The 25,120-nt window shown below is 39.8% G+C and overlaps 1 protein-coding gene across 6 annotated transcripts; it reads right to left on the minus strand.

Annotated features, from left to right (window-relative positions):
* Positions 1-1,327: 1,327 nt before the first annotated feature.
* prdm4 (PR domain containing 4) lies at positions 1,328-24,411 on the minus strand. Of its 6 annotated transcripts, XM_073059344.1 has the most exons (13): positions 22,816-24,313; positions 20,223-20,306; positions 19,539-19,593; positions 18,162-18,292; positions 16,337-16,522; positions 11,708-12,505; positions 10,094-10,243; positions 8,306-8,424; positions 7,065-7,150; positions 6,620-6,747; positions 5,117-5,383; positions 3,514-3,682; positions 1,328-2,716 (listed from the first exon to the last, which is right to left on the minus strand). In XM_073059344.1, exons 4-13 carry the CDS (start codon positions 18,289-18,291, stop codon positions 2,407-2,409), a joined length of 2,343 nt encoding a protein of 780 aa, XP_072915445.1. In that variant the 5' UTR covers position 18,292; positions 19,539-19,593; positions 20,223-20,306; positions 22,816-24,313; the 3' UTR covers positions 1,328-2,406. The 6 variants fall into 6 exon arrangements, with proteins under 6 accessions (XP_072915445.1, XP_072915442.1, XP_072915444.1 ...); XM_073059341.1 differs by lacking the exons at positions 20,223-20,306; positions 22,816-24,313 and adding an exon at positions 24,323-24,411; XM_073059343.1 differs by lacking the exons at positions 20,223-20,306; positions 22,816-24,313 and adding an exon at positions 24,323-24,352 and having other exon boundaries at positions 19,539-19,626.
* Between the last annotated feature and the right edge of the window lie 709 nt (positions 24,412-25,120).

Here is a 25,120-nt window from a genome sequence, read left to right on the forward strand (position 1 = left end):
CTGTAAATTGAATACTTCATTTTTGAATGGTCAAATCCCTTTGAAGATTTTGCCTATTTACTTAATCTATTAAAATATTGTGTAATTTGATACTTCCAGAAGGGGAAGTAAAAAGAGAGACTTACTATCTGCTGTGGTGTCATGAGAAGGGAGTGTTTGTTAGTTGAGGTGAAAGAATGATGATATGGGAGGGAATGATTTGCCCAGTGATAGAAATTACAGAGCATAACCATTGAAATGTGGAGACTGATGGATGAAATATAAGACAAAAGCAATGAGAGCAGAATTCTGAAAAATAAAATGGAACACAGCTGAAAAGTGTTGTCAACAACATCTTGGAAGCGCAAGTGTAAAAAAATACCACTGCTAGACAAATTAAGAAAATTTAATGGTTTCCTTACAGGAGGTGTTATGAGAGAGGGCACAGTCAGGATAGTTATGCCCTCCCATCCCCTTTTCTGCAATTTAAAATATTCTTGGTTGCTAACTTCACTCAGTTCCAATAAATGGTCATCAAACTAAAAAACGAACGAGAAAATCTGCGGATGCTGGAAATCCAAGCAACACACAGAAAATGCTGGAGGAACTCAGCAGGCTATGCAGCGTCTAGGAAAAGAGTACAATCGACGTTTTGGGCCAAAACCCATCAGCAGGACTGGAGAAAAAAAGCTGAGTAGATTTAAATATTTCATCGAGTAGTAGGGTTCCCAACACAGATGCATAATGGCACAATTATTCATGCTGCCATTTTGGATCTTTCCCCTGTTTGTTCTGCTTCAGGCCACTCAAATCAGTTTCACCAAATTTCATTTCAATTCTAAAAACTCCAATTTTGGCTAGGAGTCTCTGAAAAAGCACTTTAACAATGTTTCATGAGTCTAACCAAAGGCGTGTTTAAATTTTAGTCAGTTTGGATTAGGCTCATGAAGTAGAGAGTACCAGCTGAGGTACCTGTATAAGATTTTAATATTTCTGGTTACTGAAGAGCATGAAATTAGATGAGTAGACAAATCCCATGCTACTTCATTACATTATCAGTTGTGAGCTCAGCTTTCTTATTGCTACTTCAATTTTGAATTATTTAGCTCTGAACTCTCTAGGAGCAACTACAATATTACACACAATCACAAAATATATAAAATCAAGACTTGATACAGCAGTTTGCAAATTACCCGAGAAACTGAAATCTGTTAAAGTGTATAGAAAGCAACAACTTCATCATATAAACTGAATATTTTGTTTGGATTAATCAGCTTCTGAACCCAAAGTTGAAATTCTACATTATATCTTTTGCCTGTAGCATGAACAATACTATCACTTCAATTAATATTTTATATATTACAGTTTAATTGGAATGTAAAGGATAATGTTACAAACATTTACAAATATACATAGGTGCAGATGTCAACAATATACATTCTGGCTAACAACCTTTTATCTGTTTATCCATAGCTTTACCTGTTATTGTACAAAAAACATTTAAAAATCATTCCAGTATCACAAAGAGGTATGTGGTGGCTACCCAAAGCTGAGAGCCAGAGTTAAAAGTCTGAGCTTTGCTTTTTAATTACAGAACAGCAGAAAACATGTGTCTTCGTCCTATCAGTTACTTTTGTGTATGTTTGCATCTAGTCTACATGGAAAAGTTTTGAAGATAAATTAATTTTTGTAATATTATTAGTTCTTGACAAAGCTGTAAGTGTATACAGGCATAACTGTCCTCTGCTGAGTTTTATTACACTGGACTATGCAGTCTAGGGGAAACAAACAATCTCAGCTAATACATTTAATACCTTGAAGCAGTGTTAAAAGTTTGCAATTTACATTGCATGTTGATGAAACTTCACTTTTTCTGGACATTGGTATTAATTGGAAACAAGATGTTATAAGTTGGTAAATAGCTACTCAGTCAATAAGGCAAAATACTGTCACCGAGCTGTCTTCAATCATTTGTCAATGAGCTGTATGATTCACTATATTATTTATATGGGATAGGATTGGCAAAATATTTTATAAAATTTTGATGTTTAAACTGTGAATGGGAAGTCCTCATTTTAGAATCTCACTTAACATGCTAGTGAATATGGAGCAAACAGATGCTCAGATGCAGACTTTCAAGCTGCCCACCATTGTTACATTATTATTGCAACATTTCCTGTTGCTCCATATGGCGTGACAATCTTGCATTTGATCCAAGTAAAAAAGTTGGATTCTAGATTCCATTATGCCAATCATTTACAACACTGAAATCTGAGCAGCCATTAACCTCTTACAGCAATGAAAACGGCAATAAATTCAAGAACAGGTTTCTGCTTAGAAGGGCACACGTATTTTCAAAGTTCTATCCCCAGCTATGCTTCATGCATCTTGTTGGGACAATCACTAAAGTAATTTGCAGTACTTGTATTATTGAGAACTGTCTTCTGTGGTGTAATCTTCATTGGTTAAACGGCAAGTCCCACTGCCGGCCTGTAACAATTCTTCTTCACTATCTACTTCATCATCATCCTCTTCCTCTAGATCTTGTATGGGCAGGCATGTCTTGGAGCCTTTGCAAATTTTAAGGTGTCTAGTCAAATGATACTTTGTTAAGAATGCTTTTGAACACTTTTCACAAATGAAATCCCTTCTTCCTTCATGAGAATTCAGATGTTTCTTTAAGTGGGTTGTCCTCCAGAAGAGTTTGTCACAATTTGGACACTTGATCTGTCGCTCTCTACATGGAAATGTGAAGACTAGGTTAAAAATTTTCAATAAAATTCAGTGCTTTTGAATGAATGTCATGCACAAATGTAATTCCAAAGAAATACATCTCAGTTCTAACCTGCAACAAAAGTCAAAGAAGCCTACTATCATCCAGAGGCATCTGAATTGCTGGAAGCTACTATCAACTTGCATGGGTAACTTAGATTTGAGTAGTATTCCTATATGACCCCCAAGTAGCGTGGTTAGTGCATTGCTTTACAGTGCAGCAATCGGAAAATTGGTGTTCAATTCCTGCCGTAGTCTGTAGTTTGTATCTTCTTCCCATGACCATCCTCCAGGTGCTCCGGTTTCCTCCCACATCCCAAAACAAAGACGTATGCATTAAGGTTTGGAAGTTGTAGGCATGCTATGTAGGCACCGGAAGCAAGGCAACACAGGAGGGCTGCCCCAATACATCACAAATGATGATGCAAGTGTTGCATTTCACTCTATGTTTCGATGTACATGTGACAAATAAAGCTAATATTTAAAACCTTTGCAATCTGTTGCCTTTTGATTCAACCATGCAAGATGATCCTAGGGTAACGACCTATCTTGGCTCAGAGTCAGAAGCTCTGTATCCAAGCCTCATTCTGGAGATGAGCATATAAGCTGACCTTTAAGTGCATGTTAAAGGAATATTGAATTTTCATAGCTGCTGCCTTTTGATGAGATATTAAACTGCATCTGTATACTTAATTGACAAGGAAGATCCTATGGCGTTCTTTAAAGAAAAATAAGATAGGTCTTCCACAAATGATAACCTACTGTGTATGGGTCACCACATGTTGACGGAGATCTTGCCTCCGCATGAACATTTTTTCACAGTAATCACACTTCAGGTTCTTCTCTCCTGTGTGGATAATCATGTGCGAGGCCAGGTGAGCCTTCTGCGTAAAGGACTTGTCACACATTTCACAGCGATAGTTTTTCTGACCTGGTAAAAAGGTAAATTATTTAAATTTGTTCAGACACTTCATTGCAGTGCATGTATTTTCATTGTTATCCATTTATATTCAGTTTTAAGGAAAGAATTCTTATTTGGATGCTGAAACATTTTTCCATTGTGTGGTTGATTAAGACTTAACTAATCCATTCATCTGGCTGGTCTCTGCTTCCAAGCTTAAACTCAGCCTGATCTACCACCTAGTATTGGTCTGGTCCAGTTTGTATATTGACACCAACCTTGCTGAATTATAGTGAGACCTACTTTACCAGGGCCTTAAATATAATTCTCTTTAGTGCTTAAGCACCTGAATACCCTTTACCATCCCGGTTAGTGAAACTTCCAGCCTTTCTAACCCCACTCACCAGTATAACTCATCTATTCTTTTGACATTTTATTTCTTGTACGTTTCTTCCACTGCTGAATCCTGGTTTCTGCAATGTCCTCCCTATAACTGTCTCATCTCCTTTGTGACCCTCATCAAATACTTGTTTCATCAGATGAATTTTAGTTACCATTTTTAATATCTCCATTTTGCACTCAACATTATTGCATTTGTAAAATTTATGTCTTGGAATATTTTCAGTGTTAAAATAAGTTATTGTGCCTTATATTTTTCAGAACCTAGAATATCAACAATAAATTGCACAATAGTTCTGTAGCTATCTATACAACTGTTGTAAGCATATTTGGTGATTATGATGTTAGTTCAGAGGGAAATGGTGGTCAAAGCATTAGAACCGTGTCTCATCCTTTATTAATAGTAAAGAACCTTTTAAATTCCATTTGAGCCATCAAAACAGGTAACTGCACAGCAACACCAACAATGCATTGTTGTAGTGTCAGCACAGACTGTGTGCTCAAAGCAATCACATATTTTGAGTCTTTTTTCTATGAATTGTTAAGAGGAGTTGTTCTTTTTTTAATATTAGCTCAATATTATACTATACATGATTTTGACAGTGTAGTGTTTTTTTGTTTGTACTTTTATTGAAATATGTATTTAAGATAACTTCTCCTCTGACTTGTATCCTTATTCTTTTAAATCAATAAAAAAAAATTGAAAGTGAAATCACATATATCAACTATCCGTGTTGCAATATCACATAATGAACTCCAGAAAGTTGCAGTTATGTCAAACTTGTAACTGTGCAAATGGTTTCGATAGCTAATATTCATTTCCAACATCTGACAGCTGATTTCTATTCTCAATATGGAGCAGAATTTTACATCTAGACACAAAAAAGTAATTTAGTTCCCAGCTGAAGAAGCTGGACAGAAATGAATATTGTCTTTAAAAAATGCTCAATAACTTCCCAGATTTTACTAAGCACACAGAAAATGCTAAGAAAAAAAAATCCCTAACAAGCTGTACAGCCCAAAGAAAAATTTAGTAAATAGCTCAGTTGCAAATAGGTAAAATACCTGTGTGGATTTTGAGATGGGTTCGCAGGTTGCTGGGATCACTGAAAGCCTTGCTGCAGAATTCACATTTGTGTGGCTTCATCCCCATGTGCCCCATCATATGAACATTCAGTTTGGTAGAGGAGGTAAAAGCTCTTGGGCAGATGGAGCACTTCCACTTCCTCTCCCGATTCTGTCCATGGCTGCTTAGATGCAACTTCAGTTCACTATACGTCCCATAAGCCTTCCCACAATGACACATGTGCACATCCGGATGCTCAGGAACCCCTTCAACAAAATAAATGTACACATTCCATTCCTTAAAGTCAGTGAATATATTTCAGAGTAGAACCATAAGTGCCTTTTGTCATCTTATGTAGGAAACAGGGAAAGCAAGGATTTGTTGTTATAGTAATCTTAATTAAAGGTACCAATGTATCGTGGACCAGTAGCTCAAAGTTTCCTCCATAATACAATGTGGTGCTTTATGATGTAATTTTGACTTCAGTAATTCATTTTCTTACTAAAGGTGGTCATTTGGCCCCCTCAGGTCCATGGTCAGCTCTCAGAGCAGCTGCATCAAACCCATTCCCCAATTTATTTCCCTGCAATATTTCTTTTTCCCCCTCCCTCACCATATTAACCAGCACATCTGGGAGGAAGCTCGAACATTAAGGGGAAACTCACATAGACACACAAAGAATGCAGGCTCCACTGAGATCACTAAAAGTAAGGACTGAACCAGGGCTGCTGGAGCTACAAGGCAGCAGCAGTACTGGCTGACCCATTTTCTGGTGCCTAATTTCAGTCCTCATTAGACAGACTACTTGTTCGTTTTCAAAGGCATGTGTATTCTGCACTTACAGGGAAATAATTGTGAAATGGGAAACTTTATTTGCACAGTAGATATATATAACATTAAAAATTATCCTACTTCAGATAAGTTTCCCAGCTTTTGTATGTATTAAATCAGAGAATAATTGATGATAGACAAACAAGAAAAAAATTTGCAAATTGAAGAAAAATTTTAAAAATACAGAAAAGTATTTTAAAAACTTGCAGGACATATCACATTCTTCCTAATTTTAATCTCTAGTTTAATAACTTTAAATTGGATTCTTAAATTTCAGTGTATTCAGGCAGTTGACCTGTTACCCATAAAACAATGAGCATTAGCAATTGTTATTATATACTGAATGTTTTGATTTTCTTTATGTTTACTGTGATCAACGGGGTGAATGCAGTGCCAATAAAGTTTTCATTTCAGATGTTCTAAAACAAACACCTAACTCCCTGACCACTTGAACACAGGATAGCCAGGTAGATAGGGCAGCTCCCAGAGATGTTCCAGCTTTGTTTAAGATTTTGAATTATCATTGTCATTATTTAACTGTATCATGAAACTTAAATTTGTGACGGGAGTGAACAGAGGTTAAACAGCCATAAAAATGTTAAAATCGTTTGTCAAAATACCCAAAATAATTGACAAATATAAATCTAACTCAAAGGAAATGGAAGTCTCACCCAGTTGCCTTGAGTAATCCCTACTGTAGTAAAAGAGTAGTTCATGGTCAGGGGGAATCTCCCTGGATGTACAGAAATAAATCTTCCCATTATGAGGATAAGCCACCAAATTTTGCTCCTCACGAGTCCTAAAAGACATGCAGTAACTAATGATAATGTTTCAATGTTTACACCCACAATACATTTATACATTATATCACTGAATAGTTTTAATTTTTTTGATAGTCTTCCCATTTTTGTAAACCGTTATCCTGAACATACAGTTACAAATGGGTAATTTTTCCATATCATTTTCTGATGTCAGAAACAATTTTAATAGAAGAGCAAGAATATTCAAGCACTGGAGTTTAACTCAAGGCTGCCATAGCCTAGCCAGTGTATTATCCTTTGAGCGTAACGCAGCTCACATCCTTACAATCCATATGCCTGGCTCAAATTAACTCACCTGGCTCTGTGCACAAACATCATCCAGTTACAGATGTTCTCATCTGCTGTGACTATTTGGAATTCCAGAACATAATTGCGAAATATCTGGATTAAAAAACAAATAAATGGCAGAGCATGCAGGACCTTTTCAATGGACTGTGCAAGGACAAATTAGACTTTAACAAAATCTTACCCAAGTGTAGCAAAAAAATGAGATTCAGATTCAGAACAATCAAGCATAATACATAAACTTAACTATATTACTACATTTATCAGAGGATACAGCACCATCTAAACTCAGAACTTTGTGCACATTCATTCAGCTCATCTATTTAATCATTGTTGACAAGTCAAAATCACATTAAAAACGCTGATCTGTCCACCCAATCACAGTCCCTGTGTGACCATTTGAGATAGCACTTATATGTCAATGCTTCTGACTTCAGTTATAATCTTGCTTTATGCAGGTTTGTTCCCTTGACCATTATAGTACATGTATCCATATCCTCTGAGACTAGGATTAGCCTTTTTAGCTATTTTCTGTTTCCCTTTTGCCTTCGTACATGCAGTACTCAAAATGCCGGTCTAAAAGGAGCCCATCTGGGCTTCATTCAAGGCTAAAAAATATAATATATTAAGGTTGTTAGATATCTGAAAAGAAAACAGATATTGGAAATTTGAAATTAAATTTTGTGTAAGGTTGTGAAGGAAAAGCACTTCAGTACGCATATTGTACACATTTCTCTGACATTATATGTACCTTTGAAAATTCTGGACATACTTTGCAAGTTGGACAAGGAGAGAGAAGAGTTACCGGTCATCAGCCTGAAAGATGCCTCTTTGTGTTTCGATATAGAAGCTGCTTGACCTCCTATAAGTTTCCTACATTTCCTATTTTATCTCTGACCTAAGAACTAAGCATTTTATTTACTTTGTTCATTAATGTTATGCTGTTGTTCAGAATGATTGCTTTTTACTTGACTAGCTCTCCTGTCTTCTTGAACTCTTTTTCCTAGGTAAGTTACCTAATGGACAAGAAAAATTACACACATTGTACAAATCAAGGGCACATCCAATGACACCATTTGTTAATACAATTTTAATTATTAATCTGAAATTTGATTAGTCACATTGATTCCCAATTGATCAGTAGCTTATTTCAGACAAAAGGATATATTGCTCTAATCTTTCAGCACCAAGCTTTTAAAATGCAATCAAGAACAAAGATTTGTTTTCGTGGTATATTTCAGTCATACTAACTTTCCAGATATTGGTGCTGCTTTTACTTGACCAGTCAGTGATTTCCATCAGGTTAATCTGCTGTCCAATCAAAGGTCCAAAACAGGTGCGTACAGGGATTGCTTCTTGACTCCACACACCTACCAAAGATCAGGTACAATGAGTCAGCTGGGACAAACGATATAAAACACATTCAGCACTCCGCAACTAACTAACCTAAACAGTTTGCTGATACAGTCTCAGTAATTTAGTCAGAGGCTGTTGGAGTAATCAAATGGTGATTATTTTAGTGAATTGTCTGAGTATTACAGCAAGTGCAGTGAATGGGCAAGGTGCAAATCAGTGAGTCACAGTCTAATCTCCAGGTCAAGTTCTGTGAACAGACACAGTCAGTACCCTTGGGAAATCTCAGTGAAACACTGTCAATGTGCCAGGGAAATCAATTTCTCAAATTAACAGTTTGGAACTGGATTCCCTGGTGGTCGTGTCTGAGGGGAGGATGCTGCAGAAGCTACGGAGCATTATGGACAATCCCTCTCACCCCCTCCATGGCATACTGGACAAACAGAGGAGAACCTTTACTAACAGTTTGATTCTACCTAAGTGCACAACTGAATGCCACAGGAGATCCTTTCTCCCTGTGGCTATAAGACTCTACAATTCCTCCTCCTAAGTATATGGTTTCATTTCACATCTGTATTTTGCACTATTACTTTTTAATGCACATTTTGTTTTTTTTTGTACTTCAATGCTTACATTTTGTATTTTAAGGTATATATTTCTGACTGAACAACCTTGCAACAATAATTAAAACAAAGTTTTATCTTAAAATATTTCTGTGAGTTATGCAAATTCTAGAGCCATCTTAATGAAAAAGTCTGTGTACAGGGTCAATTTCAGCGAGATTCAGTCAGTGTGATGGGCCAATCTCATTAATTCAATCAATCTGTCCTTTAAGACAACAAATAAAGATTTAAATTAAGACAATCAGCATGATCGAACAGTGTTAACAATAAAGTTTTCTGCTGGTCCTGATGGATCTTTTGAACAAAACACTTTTATAACAGGTTTGGAGTGCAAGGCCCTTCTATGACACATGACACTTTGGTCTATGATAGAACATCACTGCCAAGGGGGCTTGGACTAAGCTGGAATCAGCAAGCCAATTAAACAACTGAAGCACATTATAATTTATAATTCTAGGATAGATAAAAATATAGGACGTAGATTTATAGAACAATGAAATAACTGAAGATTAGCCAGGACTGAGAAGGATGGAAAGCAGGAGAATATATAAACCAGCTGGTATTGGTGTGGAATAATGGCTGATTTAGAGGATGTTTTATAAATTAACCAATAGATTTAACATATACTAGAGGTAGGTTAAGTGGATGCATTTTTAAATGATGCTGTTAAAAGGACCAGAGTTTAATTTTCATGAAAAACGTAAGTGCAATACTCTCAAACTAAAATAAACAACAGCGTATGAGTAAGAGAAAATCTGTAGATGCTGGAAATCCAAGCAACACCCACAAAATGCTGGAGGAATTCAGCAGGTCAGGCAGCATCTAGGAAAAGAGTACAGTCGACATTTTGGGCCAAAGGGTGTCGGCCCAAAACATTGACTGTGCTCTTTTCCTAGATGCTGCCTGGCCCACTGAGTTCCTAATAGTGTATGAATGCCATGTTATTAACATATCTACTTGCAAGACCATTACTATATCCTATACCAGCCTAAAAAATAATTTTTACCACAAAATCCCAGAAGAATCTTATTTTACAGATAATGAAACAAAACCTCCCACACACCAACATCTTCCCCAGTAATGGACTGCCTGAGGGTCAGCTGCCTTGGAATCGAGAGTCTGGCTCGGCTGTTAACTGGAGTGTCTGGAATGAAAGTCATGGCTCCATGTTCGGGACAGTCTGTGGGGTAAGCCCGATCACACAGAGTACACCCTGAAGAACAGGAAGAAGGAGAGTTACACCAAAACCACACATTCAAGCGACCCTATTAAAAGCTTTTGGATAATGCAGCCAGCTCCCAAAGCCATAGTCACAACCAACCTGTGACCTAGCAAGACAAACCAATAACAAAATCAACTTTTACCACCTTTAATATCATAATGCAGTAGTTCATGTAACATTTAACACTGCCAGCAACCCTGGTTCAATTCCTGCCACTGCTTGTAAAGGATTTGTATGTTCTCCTTGTGATTGCATGGGTTTCCGCCCACATCCCAAAAACATACTATTGTTGTGTGCCTTTCCGCGCCTTCTGGCGCATCGGGTGGCAACCTTGCCATTTCTTTAGCATTTATTGCATGTTTTTTTTAAACAAGGCTGAGTTGCTAGCTCGGCGCACAACCAACTACATATGTAAAGTGTGCAAGGAGCTAGCCAGATTCGAACCCAGGACAACTAGCCTTGCTCTGGTGGGACGCCAATACACCACCAGCCAGCTAAAGGCAGACTGCTTAGTAGGTTAATTGGTCACATGAGTGTAATTGGGCAGCATGGGCTTGCTGAGCCAGAAGGGCCTGTTACTATGCTGTATCTCTAAATAAAAATAAATAAATTGAAAATAATACTGAAACGATGGCTATCCATGAATGTGTTATCAATACCATACCACATGGGGAATATTACAGCAGATAATCAAAAACACAACCATAGAAGTTATATCTTAAAAGAGGTAGAGTTATTACAGAACTGGCATCTTGGCAGCTGGATGTCAATGATGCAACAATTAATTCTGGAATAAGTAAGTGACCCCAAATCAATGGAGAAGAAAGATCTTTGAGGTTAGGTGGCTGCAGAAAATAACACAGCAAGGGACAAGATGATGATGGGATTTGTAAACAAGAGTCCTAATACCAAAATTAGGTGTTGCTTCTTCAGGAGCCAGCATTGGTCTTGCAAGCACTGTGGCAATGAATGAACGGGACATAGGGAATCGACAGCAGAGTTTTCAATAACTTCAGGCTTACAATCATGTACTTCTGTCTAGGTTTTTGCTCTTGTTCCTCTGTGCATATGGTGTGCAAAAAGCACAGAGGGTACTGGGCGTTCAGTGATGTTAAGTGGTAAACAATGCACATTTTGTTCCTGCTTGCACACAATCGTTCTGCACAAATGAGCAACACACGGCAGGAGCCTGGCCATTATTTCCTTCCAAGCAGCTCCTTCTTTAAGTAGGTACTTTGCTCTCTGCATTAGCAGGATCTTGTGAGCAAAATGTTTTTATACTCACAGGTTCATTCTATCACACTTCAATAGTTCACAGAGCATAGCAGTCAGGAAATCTCACACTAAGGTGGAATGAGAACCTCTGGAGCAGCATGTCAGTGTAACATTTGAAGCACATTACAATTTCCATAGCCATTTAATTTCACAAACAATGACGCTGACAAAAAAACTTACAGATTGTGAAAGAATCCGTGAGGTTTTCTTTATTGGAACTGGAGTCCTCTATCTGCAGAGATCCTGACACAAATGTAAGGTTTTCTGCAGACACATCAACCTGGTTGGAACTCATGGAGACATCGGTTGTAATGGTGGAAACAGAGACTGTGTCCAGTCCAAGGCTGGATCCGTGTAGAGGTACCGGCTCGAGTGAAGATAAGGAGTGAGAGGAAGGAAGAGCCACTCCTCCTGGGTTTGGGTTCAGTGCGGCAGGATGGATGGAGTCAGTCAAAGAATTCTCAGACATGTTGTTTACCCGGCCAGTCATTGGCTCTGGTTCCATGACAACTGGCAACTCCAGAGAGTTTGCATGAATTGGAATCACTGTATTCTGTCCTACTACTGCCTCTGGCTCCAAGTTATTCTGCACTGATTCCACAGTTATTGTTTCATGGCTTCTAGACCCAGAGGGCAATGTCTGTGGCTCTCCTGTGACCCCACTTATTGTCATCTCTTCACTCATTCCCTCCGCTGAGATGGGGCTGTTTACTCTGGAAACTGTTTCCATAGAGATACTGGCATCCAATGGGACCTCTGGGTTGCTGTTCTGGTGCAGATTTTGGGAACTATGAGTTCCTACTTGTCTTGAGTCAATTGAGACGATGCCAGACTCCAAACTCACTCCACCACTGGATTCATAATGATCCAGGCTAGGTGGGTTGCTGGAGACAGACAGTCCAGGGCTGCCATCTACACTGATCGCTGTGGGGTGAATGTATTGGGGAGGTGGTCGGTCAGCCAAATAGGACAAAATACCTGCAAGAAGGATACAAATTTAAACTAGTGGGAAAGCGAAAAACATTCATTTCAGATCAATCTATGTCTCCCCACTAAACATTTAAGTAAACAAAGTGGAATTGATAGGAACAGAATTTCTGCGTGAAAACAGAAAAGTGGAAAGTAATTTGAAATGCTTGTTATTCATGTGCCTAAGATAAGACCATAAGGTACAGGAGCAGAATTAGGCCATTTGACCCATTGAGTCTGTTCCACCATTTCATCATGGCTGACCCAATCCATATCCTTTCATGCCCTGACAAATCAAAAATCTATCAACCTCTGCCTTAAATATACATAAAGACTTGGCCTCCACAGCAGCCTGTGGTAAAGAATCCCACAGATTCACTACTCTCCGGTTAAAGAAATTCCTCCGCACCTCCATTCTAAAAGGATGCCCCTATATTCTGAGGCTGTGACCTCTGGTCTTAGACACTCCCACCAGAGTAAACATAGTCTCCACATCCACTCTATCAAGGCCTTTCACCATTTGATAGGTCTCAATGAGGTCACCCCTCATTCTTCTTGCGAATACAGGCCCAGAGCCATCAGTTCCTCTTCAAATGAAAAGCCAGTCTATTCTGGAATTATTTTCATGAACCTCCTTTGAACCCTCTCCAGTTTCAGTAAATCCTTTCTGAGATAAGTGGCCCACACCTGCTCACAACACTCCAAGTGAAGCCTCACCAGTGCTTTATAAAGTCTGAACATTACACCATCGCTTTTATATTTGCCTTCCTCACCACAAACTCAACCTGAAAATGAACCTTTAGTCCCTTTGTGCCTCTGCATTTTGTATTTTCTCTACATTTAGAAAATAGTCACCCTTTTCATTTCTTCTCCCAAAGTACATGACCATACACTTCCCTATATTGTATTCCATCTGCCCATTTCCAAACTGTCCAAGTCCTTCTGTAGCTTCTCTACTTCCTCAAAACTACCAGTCCCTCCGCCCATCTTCATATCATCTGAAAATTTTGCAACAAAACCATCAATTCCATCATCCAAATCACTGACATATAACGTAAAAAGAATCGGTCTCAATACAGACCCCTGTGGAACACCACTAGTCATCGGCAGCCAGTCAGAAAAGGCTCCCTTTATTCCCACACTTGGCTCCTGCCAATCAGCCACTACTTTATCCATGCTAGAATCTTTTCTGTAATACCATGGGCTCGTAGCTTGCTAAGCAACCTCATGTGTGGCACCTCATCAAAGGCCTTCTGAAAATCCAAGTACCCAACATCAACCAGTTCTCCTTTGTCTATCCTGCTCGTTATTTCTTCAAAGAATTCCAACAGATTTGTCAGGCAAGATTTTCTCTTGAGGAAATCATGCTGACTACAGCCTATTTTATAATGTGCCTCTAAGTTTCCAGAGACTTCATCCTTAGTAATTAACTCCAACACTTCCAAACCACCGAGCTCAAACTAACTGGCCTATAGTTCTCTTTCCTCTGCCTTTCTCCCTCTTGAAGAGTGGAGTAATATTTGCAAATTTCGTCTTCCAAATCATTCCAGAATCTATTGATTCTTGAAAGATTGTTACTAATGCCGCCAATCTCTTCAGCTGCCCTCTTTCAGAATTCTAGTGTGTACACCATCTGGTCCAGGTGACTTATCTCCCTTCAGACCTTTCAGTTTCCCAAGAACCTTCCCTCTAGTTATGGTAACTTCACATATTTCATGCCCCCTGACACTTGGAACTTCCCCCACACTGCTAGTGTCTTCCACCGTGAAGACCGATGCAAAATAGTTATTCAGGTCGTCCGCCATTTCATTGTCCCCCATTACTACCTCTCCAGCATTGTTTCCAGTGGTCTGGTATCCACTCTCGCCTCTCGTTTACACTTTATGTATCTGAAGACACTTCTGGTATCATTAATATTACTGGCTAGCTTACCTTCTTAATAACTTCCATCTTTACCTTCTTAATACCATTTTTAGTTGCTTTCTATTGGTTTTTAAAAGCTTCCCAATCCTCTAACTTCCCACTAATTTTTGCTCCATTAAATACCCTCTCTTTGGTTTTATGTTGGCCATGGTGGTGTCATCTTTCCTTTAGAATATTTTTTCCTTTTTAGGATGTATATAACCTGTGCCTTCCAAGTTGTTTCCAGAAACACCACCCATTGCTGCTCTGCTGCCTTCCCTGCCAGTGTTCTTTTCCAATCAATTCTAGCCAACCTAGCTGTCATGCCTCTGTAATTCCCTTTACTCCACTGTAATACTGATATATCTGAATTTTGCTTTTTCTTCTCAAAATTCAGAGTGAATTAGATCATATTATGATCATTTGCCTCTTTTACCTTAAACTCTCTAATCCTGGTTCATCCCAATCCAGAATATCTGATCCTCTGCTGGGCTCTACGGCGAGTTACTCCAAAAAGCCACCTCATAGGCACTCTAGATACTCCCCCTCCTGTAATCCAGCACCAACCTGATTTTCCCTATCCACCTGCATAATGAAGTCCTCCTTTTGTGAGTTTTTCTAGATAGATAGATAGATAGATAGATACTTTATTCATCCCCATGGGGAAATTCAACTTTTTTTCCAATGTCCCATACACTTGTTGTAGCAAAACTAATTACATACAATACTTAACTCAGTAAAAAAAAAATGATATGCATCTAAATCACCGTCTCAAAAAGCATTAATAATAGCTTTTAAAAAGTTCTTAAGTCCTGGTGGTAGAATTGTAAAGCCTAATGGCATTGGGGAGTATTGACCTCTTCATCCTGTCTGAGGAGCATTGCATCGATAGTAACCTGTCGCTGAAACTGCTTCTCTGTCTCTGGATGGTGCTATGTAGAGGATGTTCAGAGTTATCCATAATTGACCGTAGCCTACTCAGCGCCCTTCGCTCAGCTACCGATGTTAAACTCACCAGTACTTTGCCCACGACAGAGCCCGCCTTCCTTACCAGCTTATTAAGACGTGAGGCGTCCCTCTTCTTAATGCTTCCTCCCCAACACGCCACCACAAAGAAGAGGGCGCTCTCCACAACTGACCTATAGAACATCTTCAGCATCTCACTATAGAGTACTTAAAGATCAAATATATTGGAGAAAGTAATATCTCAATAAAACCCAGTAACTCATCTTGCTGGAGCCTTCAGTGTTCTCATGGGTCTGAAACAGGTCATACCTGCCAGAGCTATTACAGTGACTAACTGTACAAGAATGTTCATGAGACACAGGAGTAGCTGGACTACTTGTTCCAGAGTTCTTAGATGAGGAGTCAAAGGAAATAGTTCCTGTGTCTCATGAACATTCTTGTACAGTTAGTCACTGTAATAGCTCTGGCAGGTATGACCTGTTTCAGACCCATGAGAACACTGAAGACTCCAGCAAGATGAGTTACTGGGTTTTATTGAGATATTACTTTCTCCAATATATTTGATCTTTAAGTACTCTACAGAAAACTCACAAAAGGGGGACTTCAACACAGCGAGAAACAGCACAATGAAAGGAATGTGAAAGTGGCAGCTTAGAAAGGGGAAAGAGATGTGAAAGAAACTGTAAAAGTGAAATGAAAATGTGAAACACAGCACTGAAATATGGATGGATAACAAAGTGGTTGTAAATATATATGAAGAGCACACACCAGTGATAAACAATAACATACAGAAGTATGGCAGATGTTGAGAGTTAGCAGTGCACCTGAAAGGACAGGGCTAACGGACAACAGGCATGGAGAACTGTATTGAGAATATCAATCACTGGAACACAGTCTAACCTTGACAGCTTGTCAAAATGAGAAGTAATCTTAAGCTAAATGCTTCCCTTTTGCAGTTAGGTCTTCACTTACCCGGTAAAATATGCCGGAAGTAGCTGTTCTCCAAGTGTGGATAAGGAGGTGGTGGTAAAGTATAATTCCGGTCTGGAATGCTGCACATTACTCCACGTTCTCCAATGCTCATCGGAAGCATTAACGACAAGGCGGACGGGAGAGTGCCCAAGGAAGGACTAAGGTTTGGTATTGCCACTGGCATTCCTACAATTGAAAGACCAAGAAATTAATTAAAACAAGCAAATGTGATTTAAACACTTAATGTGGAGCGTAACATAACTAAATGTCACGCCCGAGCAAGAGTAAGCTAACTATAAATACGTGGCAGCATGCACTGCCTTCAAAGGACCTGATGCAGAGTTCTGATAGAATCATCGACAATTCCTTTCCTACCACAAATGGCTATCACAATCTGTAATAATTTTTCTCTTGACTGCTGTGATACCCCACAATAAAGGAGATGACATCATGCCATTGATTCAAATGAGAATGGAACCCCAGAAATAGTTCCAAATTACTGGGGGAAATCACTGAATCTTATAAAACGCATTTGGGATGTTCAGTTTCAAAATAATGATCCAGATCATAATTCTGGAGGACATGATGACACTGAAATTATTCAGAAGCCATAGATCCCAGTTAGAATACATTCTCTTCACATATGCCTGACCTAAGAAGCATCTAAGCAAGCAACTGAATCACCAAACATAACATGTGTAAATGAGACTGTAAGGTAGAACATGGTGGGCTGAAGTATCTGTTTCTGCGCTGTACAATTCTATGATTCAGTGATCTGCTAAGTAATTACAGCATTTTCTGTTTAGTTTCTAGATCCTTCCTTCTGTTTCTTCAAACATAGTTTATCTCTTATATCTCAATCCACACCTATTGGTCACGGGGTTAAATGGGGAGCATTCAAAGCTTAAAGATTTGAGAGAACCTGAGACCTCCTTAAATCCCTTACCCTACACTCAAGGACAGGTGAAATTCCTGTACCTAGTTAATAATCTTCAATCCAATCCAGTCTTGGGTAAAAGGCAAAGACGCTCCAGTGGGTGATTTGCTAATTCAGCTTTGACAGTGCTTGCGGTTCTCAGTTTCTCAATGCATTATGAAAACAGTGGCCTTGTCTTTGTTCTCTCAGCACCACCATGAAACTTACTTGGAACTGTTGTGAATCATGACCATCCCTAACACAGGATTTTAACAACTGGACCAGAGACTTTTCATAAACCCGGTGATTATCAAATTTGTAAAAGAGATACACATTCCAGAATCCGACTGTAAATGAATTGGTCAGCAAAGGGGCACTTTGTGTTTTAGTATCAAATTAAATAACTAAATGGATTAATGTAGTTCTTTTGGCTCTACTAGCTTCTCATGTTCAAAGAGCCTGAGGATCAAATCTACACTGGACCTCTGGAATTTACACTGGACACTCAAATAAGGCCTGACACAAATTATGGAGAGATAATTGACTGCACAGCTGCAATTCTGCAAACTGGCTTAAGACTAGTAAATCATGCTGGCTCAAAAAGACATAAACTAAGTTAAGGAAATAGCATTACGATCCTACAATGATGCCAACTACCCACAAAATCCCAATTCCAGAATTGAAATGGAAGGAAAGAGGCTGAGAGGAGCCAAACTTGTTTACTTAATGGCTTTAATTAGTAAGATTATCATACAAAAAAAATAAGTGGCAATACAAGGGAAGAAACCACGTCTGGTATTCATTAGTTCACTGAACATCACGGGGGACAGACTGACTGCTGTCCAACAGATGGTAGAAAATATTTGCCATTACTCTGAATTATCCCAAGTTTAGACCAGCATTTCCTACCTGGAGTTGGGAGAGAGTTGTGAGTGGGTGAACTCATGCCCAGGTGACTTGCGGTTACGGGCAAGTTACTGCTAACAGAAGAAGCACTCAGTTGATCCATGCCCACAGGACTCAGGTTGATGTCATTCATGCTGAAAAATTCAGAATGAACATGTGACTGGTGACCACAGTCTAAAATGAACCACATTCCTTCTCTGACACTTCCTCTCCATCAAATTACCCAGGAAGCAGTACTTAGGTACACCTGATGAAGAAAACAAGGCACTTACAGTATCTTTTTCTACTAACTTGGTCCCAACTTCTCCATTCAGCTATAAAGAAGGCAAGACAGCAGCTATATTTCATTAGGAGTTCAAAGAGATTTGGTATGTCACCAAAACCACTCGCAAATTTCCACAGATGTACTGTGGAGAGTATAATAATTGACTGCATGGGGGGGGGTGAGGGGGTGCAGGGGATGGAAGTAAGCTGCAGAGCTGTAAAATTAGCCAGCTCCATCTTGGGTACTAGCCTTCAAGCTTCAAGGAGTGGTGCCTCAGAAAGGCAGCGTCCATCATTAAGGATCCCCACCACCCAGCTCGTGCCCTCTTCTCATTGTTATAATCAGGAAGGAGGTATAGAAGCCTGATGGCACACACTCAGCGATAAGGAACAGTTTTTTTCTTTTTGCAGTTCAATTTCTAAATGGACATTGAACCCATGAACATTACCTCACTATTTTTTTCTATTTTTGCACTTCTTATTTAATTTAGCTTTTTTTATATATATATATATATATATACACATACACACACACACACTTACATATACACACACAATTGCTGTAATTCAATTTTCTTTCTGTACTTACCATGTCTAGTATTGCTGCCACAAAGTTATCAAATTTCACGACATATGCTGGTGATATTGAACTGGATTTTGATTCTGATTCTTCTAAGTAAATTAGATTAACCTACATTTGTAACGAGATGTTTTGCCAACTATAATTTTTGCACAACAACTGCATCCACATCATAGATCAGGATGAAACCAGTTTTCTGCTCCTACAGTGTATTTCTGCATCCATTTGCTGAGTATTAAATTCCAGAAAATGCATCCTCTTTTTGAATTGTATTGATTCTAATTCAGTACTTTTAATACTCCTTTGTCCAAAAACAGGGTCAAATGAGCTAAATGCACAAAAATTGTTCCATGTCCATTTCCCATAGCTTTAAATAACATCCCTTTCAACCCCTGTGATTTAGCTCTGTGATTTAGCATATTCACTCACTTAATGAGTTATCAATAAAAATATCAAATAGAAAATTCAGCAGAGTACACACTTTGAGAAGGTAAAAAAAAGTTTTCTCTGATGCCAAAATAAAAACAGGGATATACCTGAATAAATCTTTCTTACTCTGTCCCAAAAGGTTTTCACGGTTGAATCATCCATCTGTTCCCAATGCAGAAAGCAGAAAAATATCAGCTATTATAACAAATAAGCAGAAATTATAGTTATAACTGTGTGGATATCAATGCACATAACCCAGTCTAGTGCAATGCAAATACATCCCCTCTATTTCTGCTCACACTATCCCCACATAATCACACCCACGGCAAATTCAAGTCAAACACAGATCCAACAAGGGTACTCTTCTGCAAAATGTAGCAATGCACTTTACAAAGCAGTTTTAAGCAAAAATTGATTGTGAATATGACTAGGACAGATAACCATATACAGTGCCTATAGAAAGTATTCAACCTCCCTCCCCCCAGAAGTTTTCATGTTTTACAACACTGAATCACAGTGGATTTAATTTGACTTTTTTGACACTGATCAACAGAAAAAGACTCTTTCGTGTCAAAATGAAAACAGAACTCTACAAAGTGATCAAGTTAGTTAGTACAAAGTTAATATAAAACACAAAATAATTGATTGCGTAAGTATTCACCCTTTAATATGACACACCAAATCATCACTAGTGCAGCCAATTAGTTTTAGAACCCAGCTAATTAGTTAGATATGTTTTCAGAGACCAGTGTGCAGTCAAGGTGTTTCAATTGATTGTAGTAAAAATACACCTGTATCAGGAAGGTCCAGTTGCTGGTGAGTCAGTATCCTGGCAAAAACTACACTATGAAGACAAAAGAACACTCCAAGTATCTCTGTAAAAAGATTATTGAAAAGCACAAGTCAAGAGATGGATACAAGAACATTTCCAGGTAACTTAAATGGAGTACATTTAAGTCAATCACCAATAAATGGAAAGAATATGCCACAGCTATAAATCTGCCTAGAGCAGGCCATCCTCAAAAACAGTGATTGTGCAAGAAGGGGACTAGTGATTGAGGCCACCAAGAGACCTATGACAACTAGGGAGGAGTTACAAGCTTTAGTGGCTGAGATGGGAGAGACTGTGCATACAACAACAGTTGTCTGGGTGCTTCACCAGTCGCAGCTTTATGGGAGAGTGGCAAAGAGAAAGCCACTGTTGAAAAAAATCTCACATGAAATCTTGGTCAGAGTTTGCCAGAAGGCATGTGGGAGACTCTGAAGTCAGCTGGAAGAACGTTCTGAGGTCTGATAAAACCAAACTTGAGCATTTTGGCCATCAGACTAAACACCATGTTTGGCATAAGCCAAACACTGCACATCATCAAAAACACACGATCCCTACTGTGAAGTATGGTGATGGCTGCATCATGCTGGGAAGTTTCCCTGGAAGGCATGTGAAGATAGAGGGTGAAATGAATGCAGCAAAATACAAGGAAATTCTGATGCAGACTGTAAGACAACTGCAACTTGGATATTTGTTTTCCAGCAAGATAATGACCTCAAGCATAAAACCAAAGCTACATAGCAATGTCTTAAAAACAACAAAATTAATGTTCTGGAGTGGCCAAGTCAGAGTCCAGACCTCAATCCAATTGAGAATTTGTGGCTGGAATTGAAAAGGGCTGTTCACTCACAATCCCCATGCAATCTGACAGAGCTTGAGCAGTTTTATAAAGGGGGGAAAATTGCAGTGTCCAGATGTGCAAAGCTTACTGCTGATGGTGCATCTACTATACAGTGACTTATGCAATCAATTATTTTGTGGTTGTATATTTGTAATTAATTTAGATCACTTTGTAGAGACCTGTGTTCACTTTGACACAAAGTCTTTTTCTGTTGATCAGTGTCAAAAAAAAGCCAAATTAAATCCACTGTGATTCAATGTTGTAAAACAACAAAACATGAAAACTTTCAATGGGGGGGGGGGGTGAATACTTTTTAAAGGCAGTCTACTTGGTCAAAGAGCTACATTTTAAGAAGTGAGAGGAAAAGAGAAGAGAGGTGTAAAGAGGAAATACTAGACTTTATTGCTTTGCCAGATGAAGGCAAAGCCACTGACCAAGGAGTGATTAAATTCAATGGAGATCAAGAGGTGAAAATGCAGGTATCTAAAATCTGAAGCTTACAAAGCTAGGGAAGGCTTGAAAACACGGATGAGAATTTTAAAATGAAGACTGCAATGTGGATCAGTGATCACCAGAGATAGTGGGTGAAAGGGCCTTATTATGGGTTGAAATATGGATGGCTAAGCTTTAGTTAATCTCAAGTGCATGGAGGGTAGAATGAAGGAGGCTGCTCAGAAGTGCACAGCAATAGTCATGTCTGGCAAGGGCATGGATGGAGATTTCAAAATCAGCTGAAATGAGATGAGTCACATAATGTCACACAAGTGTAAGTAGTCAGTCTTCACTGATGCAATAGATTAAATTCACATCTAAGTTAAATTTGGAAAATAGTCAGATGCTGTTCATCACAATTACCAGTCCGTAAGAACAGAGTTCGTGACAGGGATGAAACGCAATGGCTCCATTCTTCCCAATTCTTAGAGAAAATGCTCTTCCAGTATTAGAGGTCAGATAAGCAGCATGACAATTTAGAGACTGTGGTGGGGTCATGAGAGGTGACAACAAGGTAGAGCAGGGTGCTGTCAGCACACATGGGAACCTGGGTTTTTGAATGATTTTGACACATAGGAGAGCTAAGAATGAGTCTTTGGATAACAGCAGAGATAACAGTGCATGAAGACTGCCTTCTGCACTGATGAGAACAGGAATACACCATTTACCTCTGGCCAGTAACAACATTCAAGAGTCAATAACTGATCTGTGACCTAACACCAGATACTTCCATTTCTTTAAATGATTGTTTTGTCTGTAATATTTCACTCATATGTATAAAATTAACAGATGATCAAGTAGAAGATAGCTCATTTTCAGAAGATGTTTCCTAATTCTCATCACAAATGGAGTGCAGAAATCTTTTCCAACTTCACTCTTGAAGGCTTACAGTATCACTTTATTCCTTAGCCCTAGACTTTCCCACCCGATCTTGGCAGGAGAGAGAAGAATGGGACTTGGTGGGTCCAGTACCACCTAGATGTACCCATTCCAAAGCTTGCAAAAATTTAGCCTGTTGAAGCTCAGCAAGTATACAAATAATATTATACAAAATAACCACTACTTAGCACATACTGAGCAGATTAAACCAAGAAACTCATTCAGTCTGGCAATCCACATTATATTAGGGCTATATTGTGGCTTTTCAGACTGCAGATCACAGCAATCAACAAAAGTATACCCACACAAAAAAAAAATCAAACTCAGCCAATGATAATCTTACTAAAAGAGGTTCAGGAGGTGCTCAGTCCATTCAGACTCTGCAGAGATGGCACAGAACATACACAGAGCAAACATGGGATGAGTTTGGTGGCCACATATGTACATCGTGGAAAGTCAGTATAGTCACAAGCTCGTGGAGAATCAGTGCCAATACGAACAGAGCCTGTTCAAGATCTGAACCATCCATGCAGGTTCATTGTTGTTGAGGTCCATTTGGGTACAATCCATGCAGTGTTGGTGTAGGCTCCAGTCAGTACAGATTCAGTGTTCCTATTGCCTATGCAGAGTTTGAATACAGCCTGTTTAGCTGGTGTGGACACAGGCCATGCAGTTTTGGCATAGATACAGTATGAGCTGAGTTCATGCCAAGTCAATATTCACACAGTCCATATAGTCACAATGTGTACTGAGTCAATGCAGACAGTGTAAAAATAGTCCACGCAGAGGCATTATAGGTATAGCCATAGAATCAGTTTATAACACGCTCAGAGCCAGTGTAGAGACACTGTAGAGTTGGTATAAGCTGTATAGCATCAGTGTGGCCATCATTCATACAAATTTGATGAAAACACATCTGATGCTATCAGTACAGTTACAATTGGTGCCGTATTTGTGAACTGTCCATACGGAATTACGCAGATACAGCCAGTGCAGAGTTGTTGTAGTCCATACCGAATCACTGTGAAGAGCATTAAAGGTCAGTAGACATTGGCCGAGCAGTTTGTGTAGAAACAGCCCCTACAGACAGTACCATACGGCTCACACAGATTGTGCAAGTACAGCCCGTGCGGACTTGATGTAAATAAAGTTCGCGGAGAGAACGTAGGCCTAGGCTATACAGTTGATAGAAATACATCCCTCGCAGAGTCAACCGAACTACCACAGACTATGCTGTTAGAGTTGGCACAAGCTGCGCAGGGTCGGAAGAAACATAGTCCTTGCAGAGCTGTAAATAAAGTGAAAGCACAGCCCTTCCTGACTCGTGCACATAAAGGCCTTGCAAAGAGTTCGTGCAAAGTCAACGTGGACACAACTTGCAGTCAGTGTAAACTTGGCCTTGCAGAGAGAGTTGCTGCAGCATCGATCGTGCAGCGTATCAGTGCAACACAGCCCATGCTAAGAGTCGATGTCAACATAGGCCTGAAAGAGTTGCTGCAGGGACAGCCAGTGCAGAATCGGTGCATTTGTGCTGCCGTAAGAGACACCCGCGCTCTAGCAGCCCGTGTGTGTGGAGCCGTTGCTCGGGACTGGTGTGGTGCCGAGTTTGTGGTCAGTGTACGCGGTGCCGTGAATCCCAGTCCCCGGCCTGTTACACTGCAACATCTGAGGGGGAATGCAGTGGAAGCGGGACCGCCGCCTGCCGGGAGCGGCCGGTTGCAACGGGGTAGGGTGGCGAGCGAGCGAGCGGGTCAGCGGTGCCGCTCGGGCCGCGCGGCCGGCCTCCGAGTGCCGCTCGCGCTCCGCCGCTCGCCGCCCTTTGTTGTTCCCATCGAACGTTTGTCACTGACCTGTCAGCGCGCGCGGCTCGTGTCCACCGCCGGCCAACGGCGCCCGGCTGCGCATGCGCCATTACCGCGAGCAACCGGCGCCCCCCACTGCTCCCTTCTGGCCACGGCAGAGGCTGCGATCCTTTCACGGTAGAGGAACTGGGGCAACGCCCGTAAGATACCCTACCCCACGGCTGGAGACAGTGAAAGGAAGGGAAACATGTTACTGCACAGTAAGCTGCAATAAAAAGAAGAGGTTGTTGAATTGTTAGAATTGCCCGAAACCATATAAACACTCAGCAAGTCAGGCAGCATCTGCAGAACGAGAAGAACGGAGTTTCAGGTAGCTGTCCTCTTCTTTGGTTCTGATTGGTTTGATTTCTCTCATCACAGTTGCTGTCTAACTTGCTGACTAATTGCAGCACTCCCTGTTTTTTATTTCACACTTCTAACATCTGCGGCTTTTTTTTTGCTTTTTATTGGAGTGCTTGTTTTATTCACATCCCAGATACTTGCAAAGTGCCCTGCTTTGAAGTAGCTTTGGATTGTGGTCAGGCAAGGGCACCAGACAAGTCATTTTCTACCACAGTAGGATTCTATCAATAGTACCACGCCTGACTTAGAATCAAAATCAGGCTTTTGTTGCTGAAATTTGTTGTTAAGTGGCAGCAGTACTGTGCAAGATAGTACAAATAGAGTTTGGAGTTCAATTCCGGCATCCTCTGTAAGCAAGTTTGTACGTTGCTTCCAAGTGCGCATGGGTTTCCTCCCACAGTCCAAAGACATACCAGCTAGTGGGTTAATTGGTCATTGTAAATT

Source organism: Hemitrygon akajei, chromosome 10 (genome assembly GCF_048418815.1).
Source record: "Hemitrygon akajei chromosome 10, sHemAka1.3, whole genome shotgun sequence".
NCBI lineage: Eukaryota > Metazoa > Chordata > Chondrichthyes > Myliobatiformes > Dasyatidae > Hemitrygon > Hemitrygon akajei.

Excerpts from the sequence above, each read along its gene's own strand:
- prdm4 (XM_073059341.1), bottom strand. The coding sequence starts at position 18,291 with ATGAATGACATCAACCTGAGTCCTGTGGGCATGGATCAACTGAGTGCT. Across the intron at positions 16,523-18,161 it reads CAACTCTCTCCCAACTCCAG|GAATGCCAGTGGCAATACCA; the intron begins GTAGGAAATGCT and ends TTTCAATTGTAG. Across the intron at positions 10,244-11,707 it reads CACGGATTCTTTCACAATCT|GGTGTACTCTGTGTGATCGG; the intron begins GTAAGTTTTTTT and ends CCTGTTCTTCAG.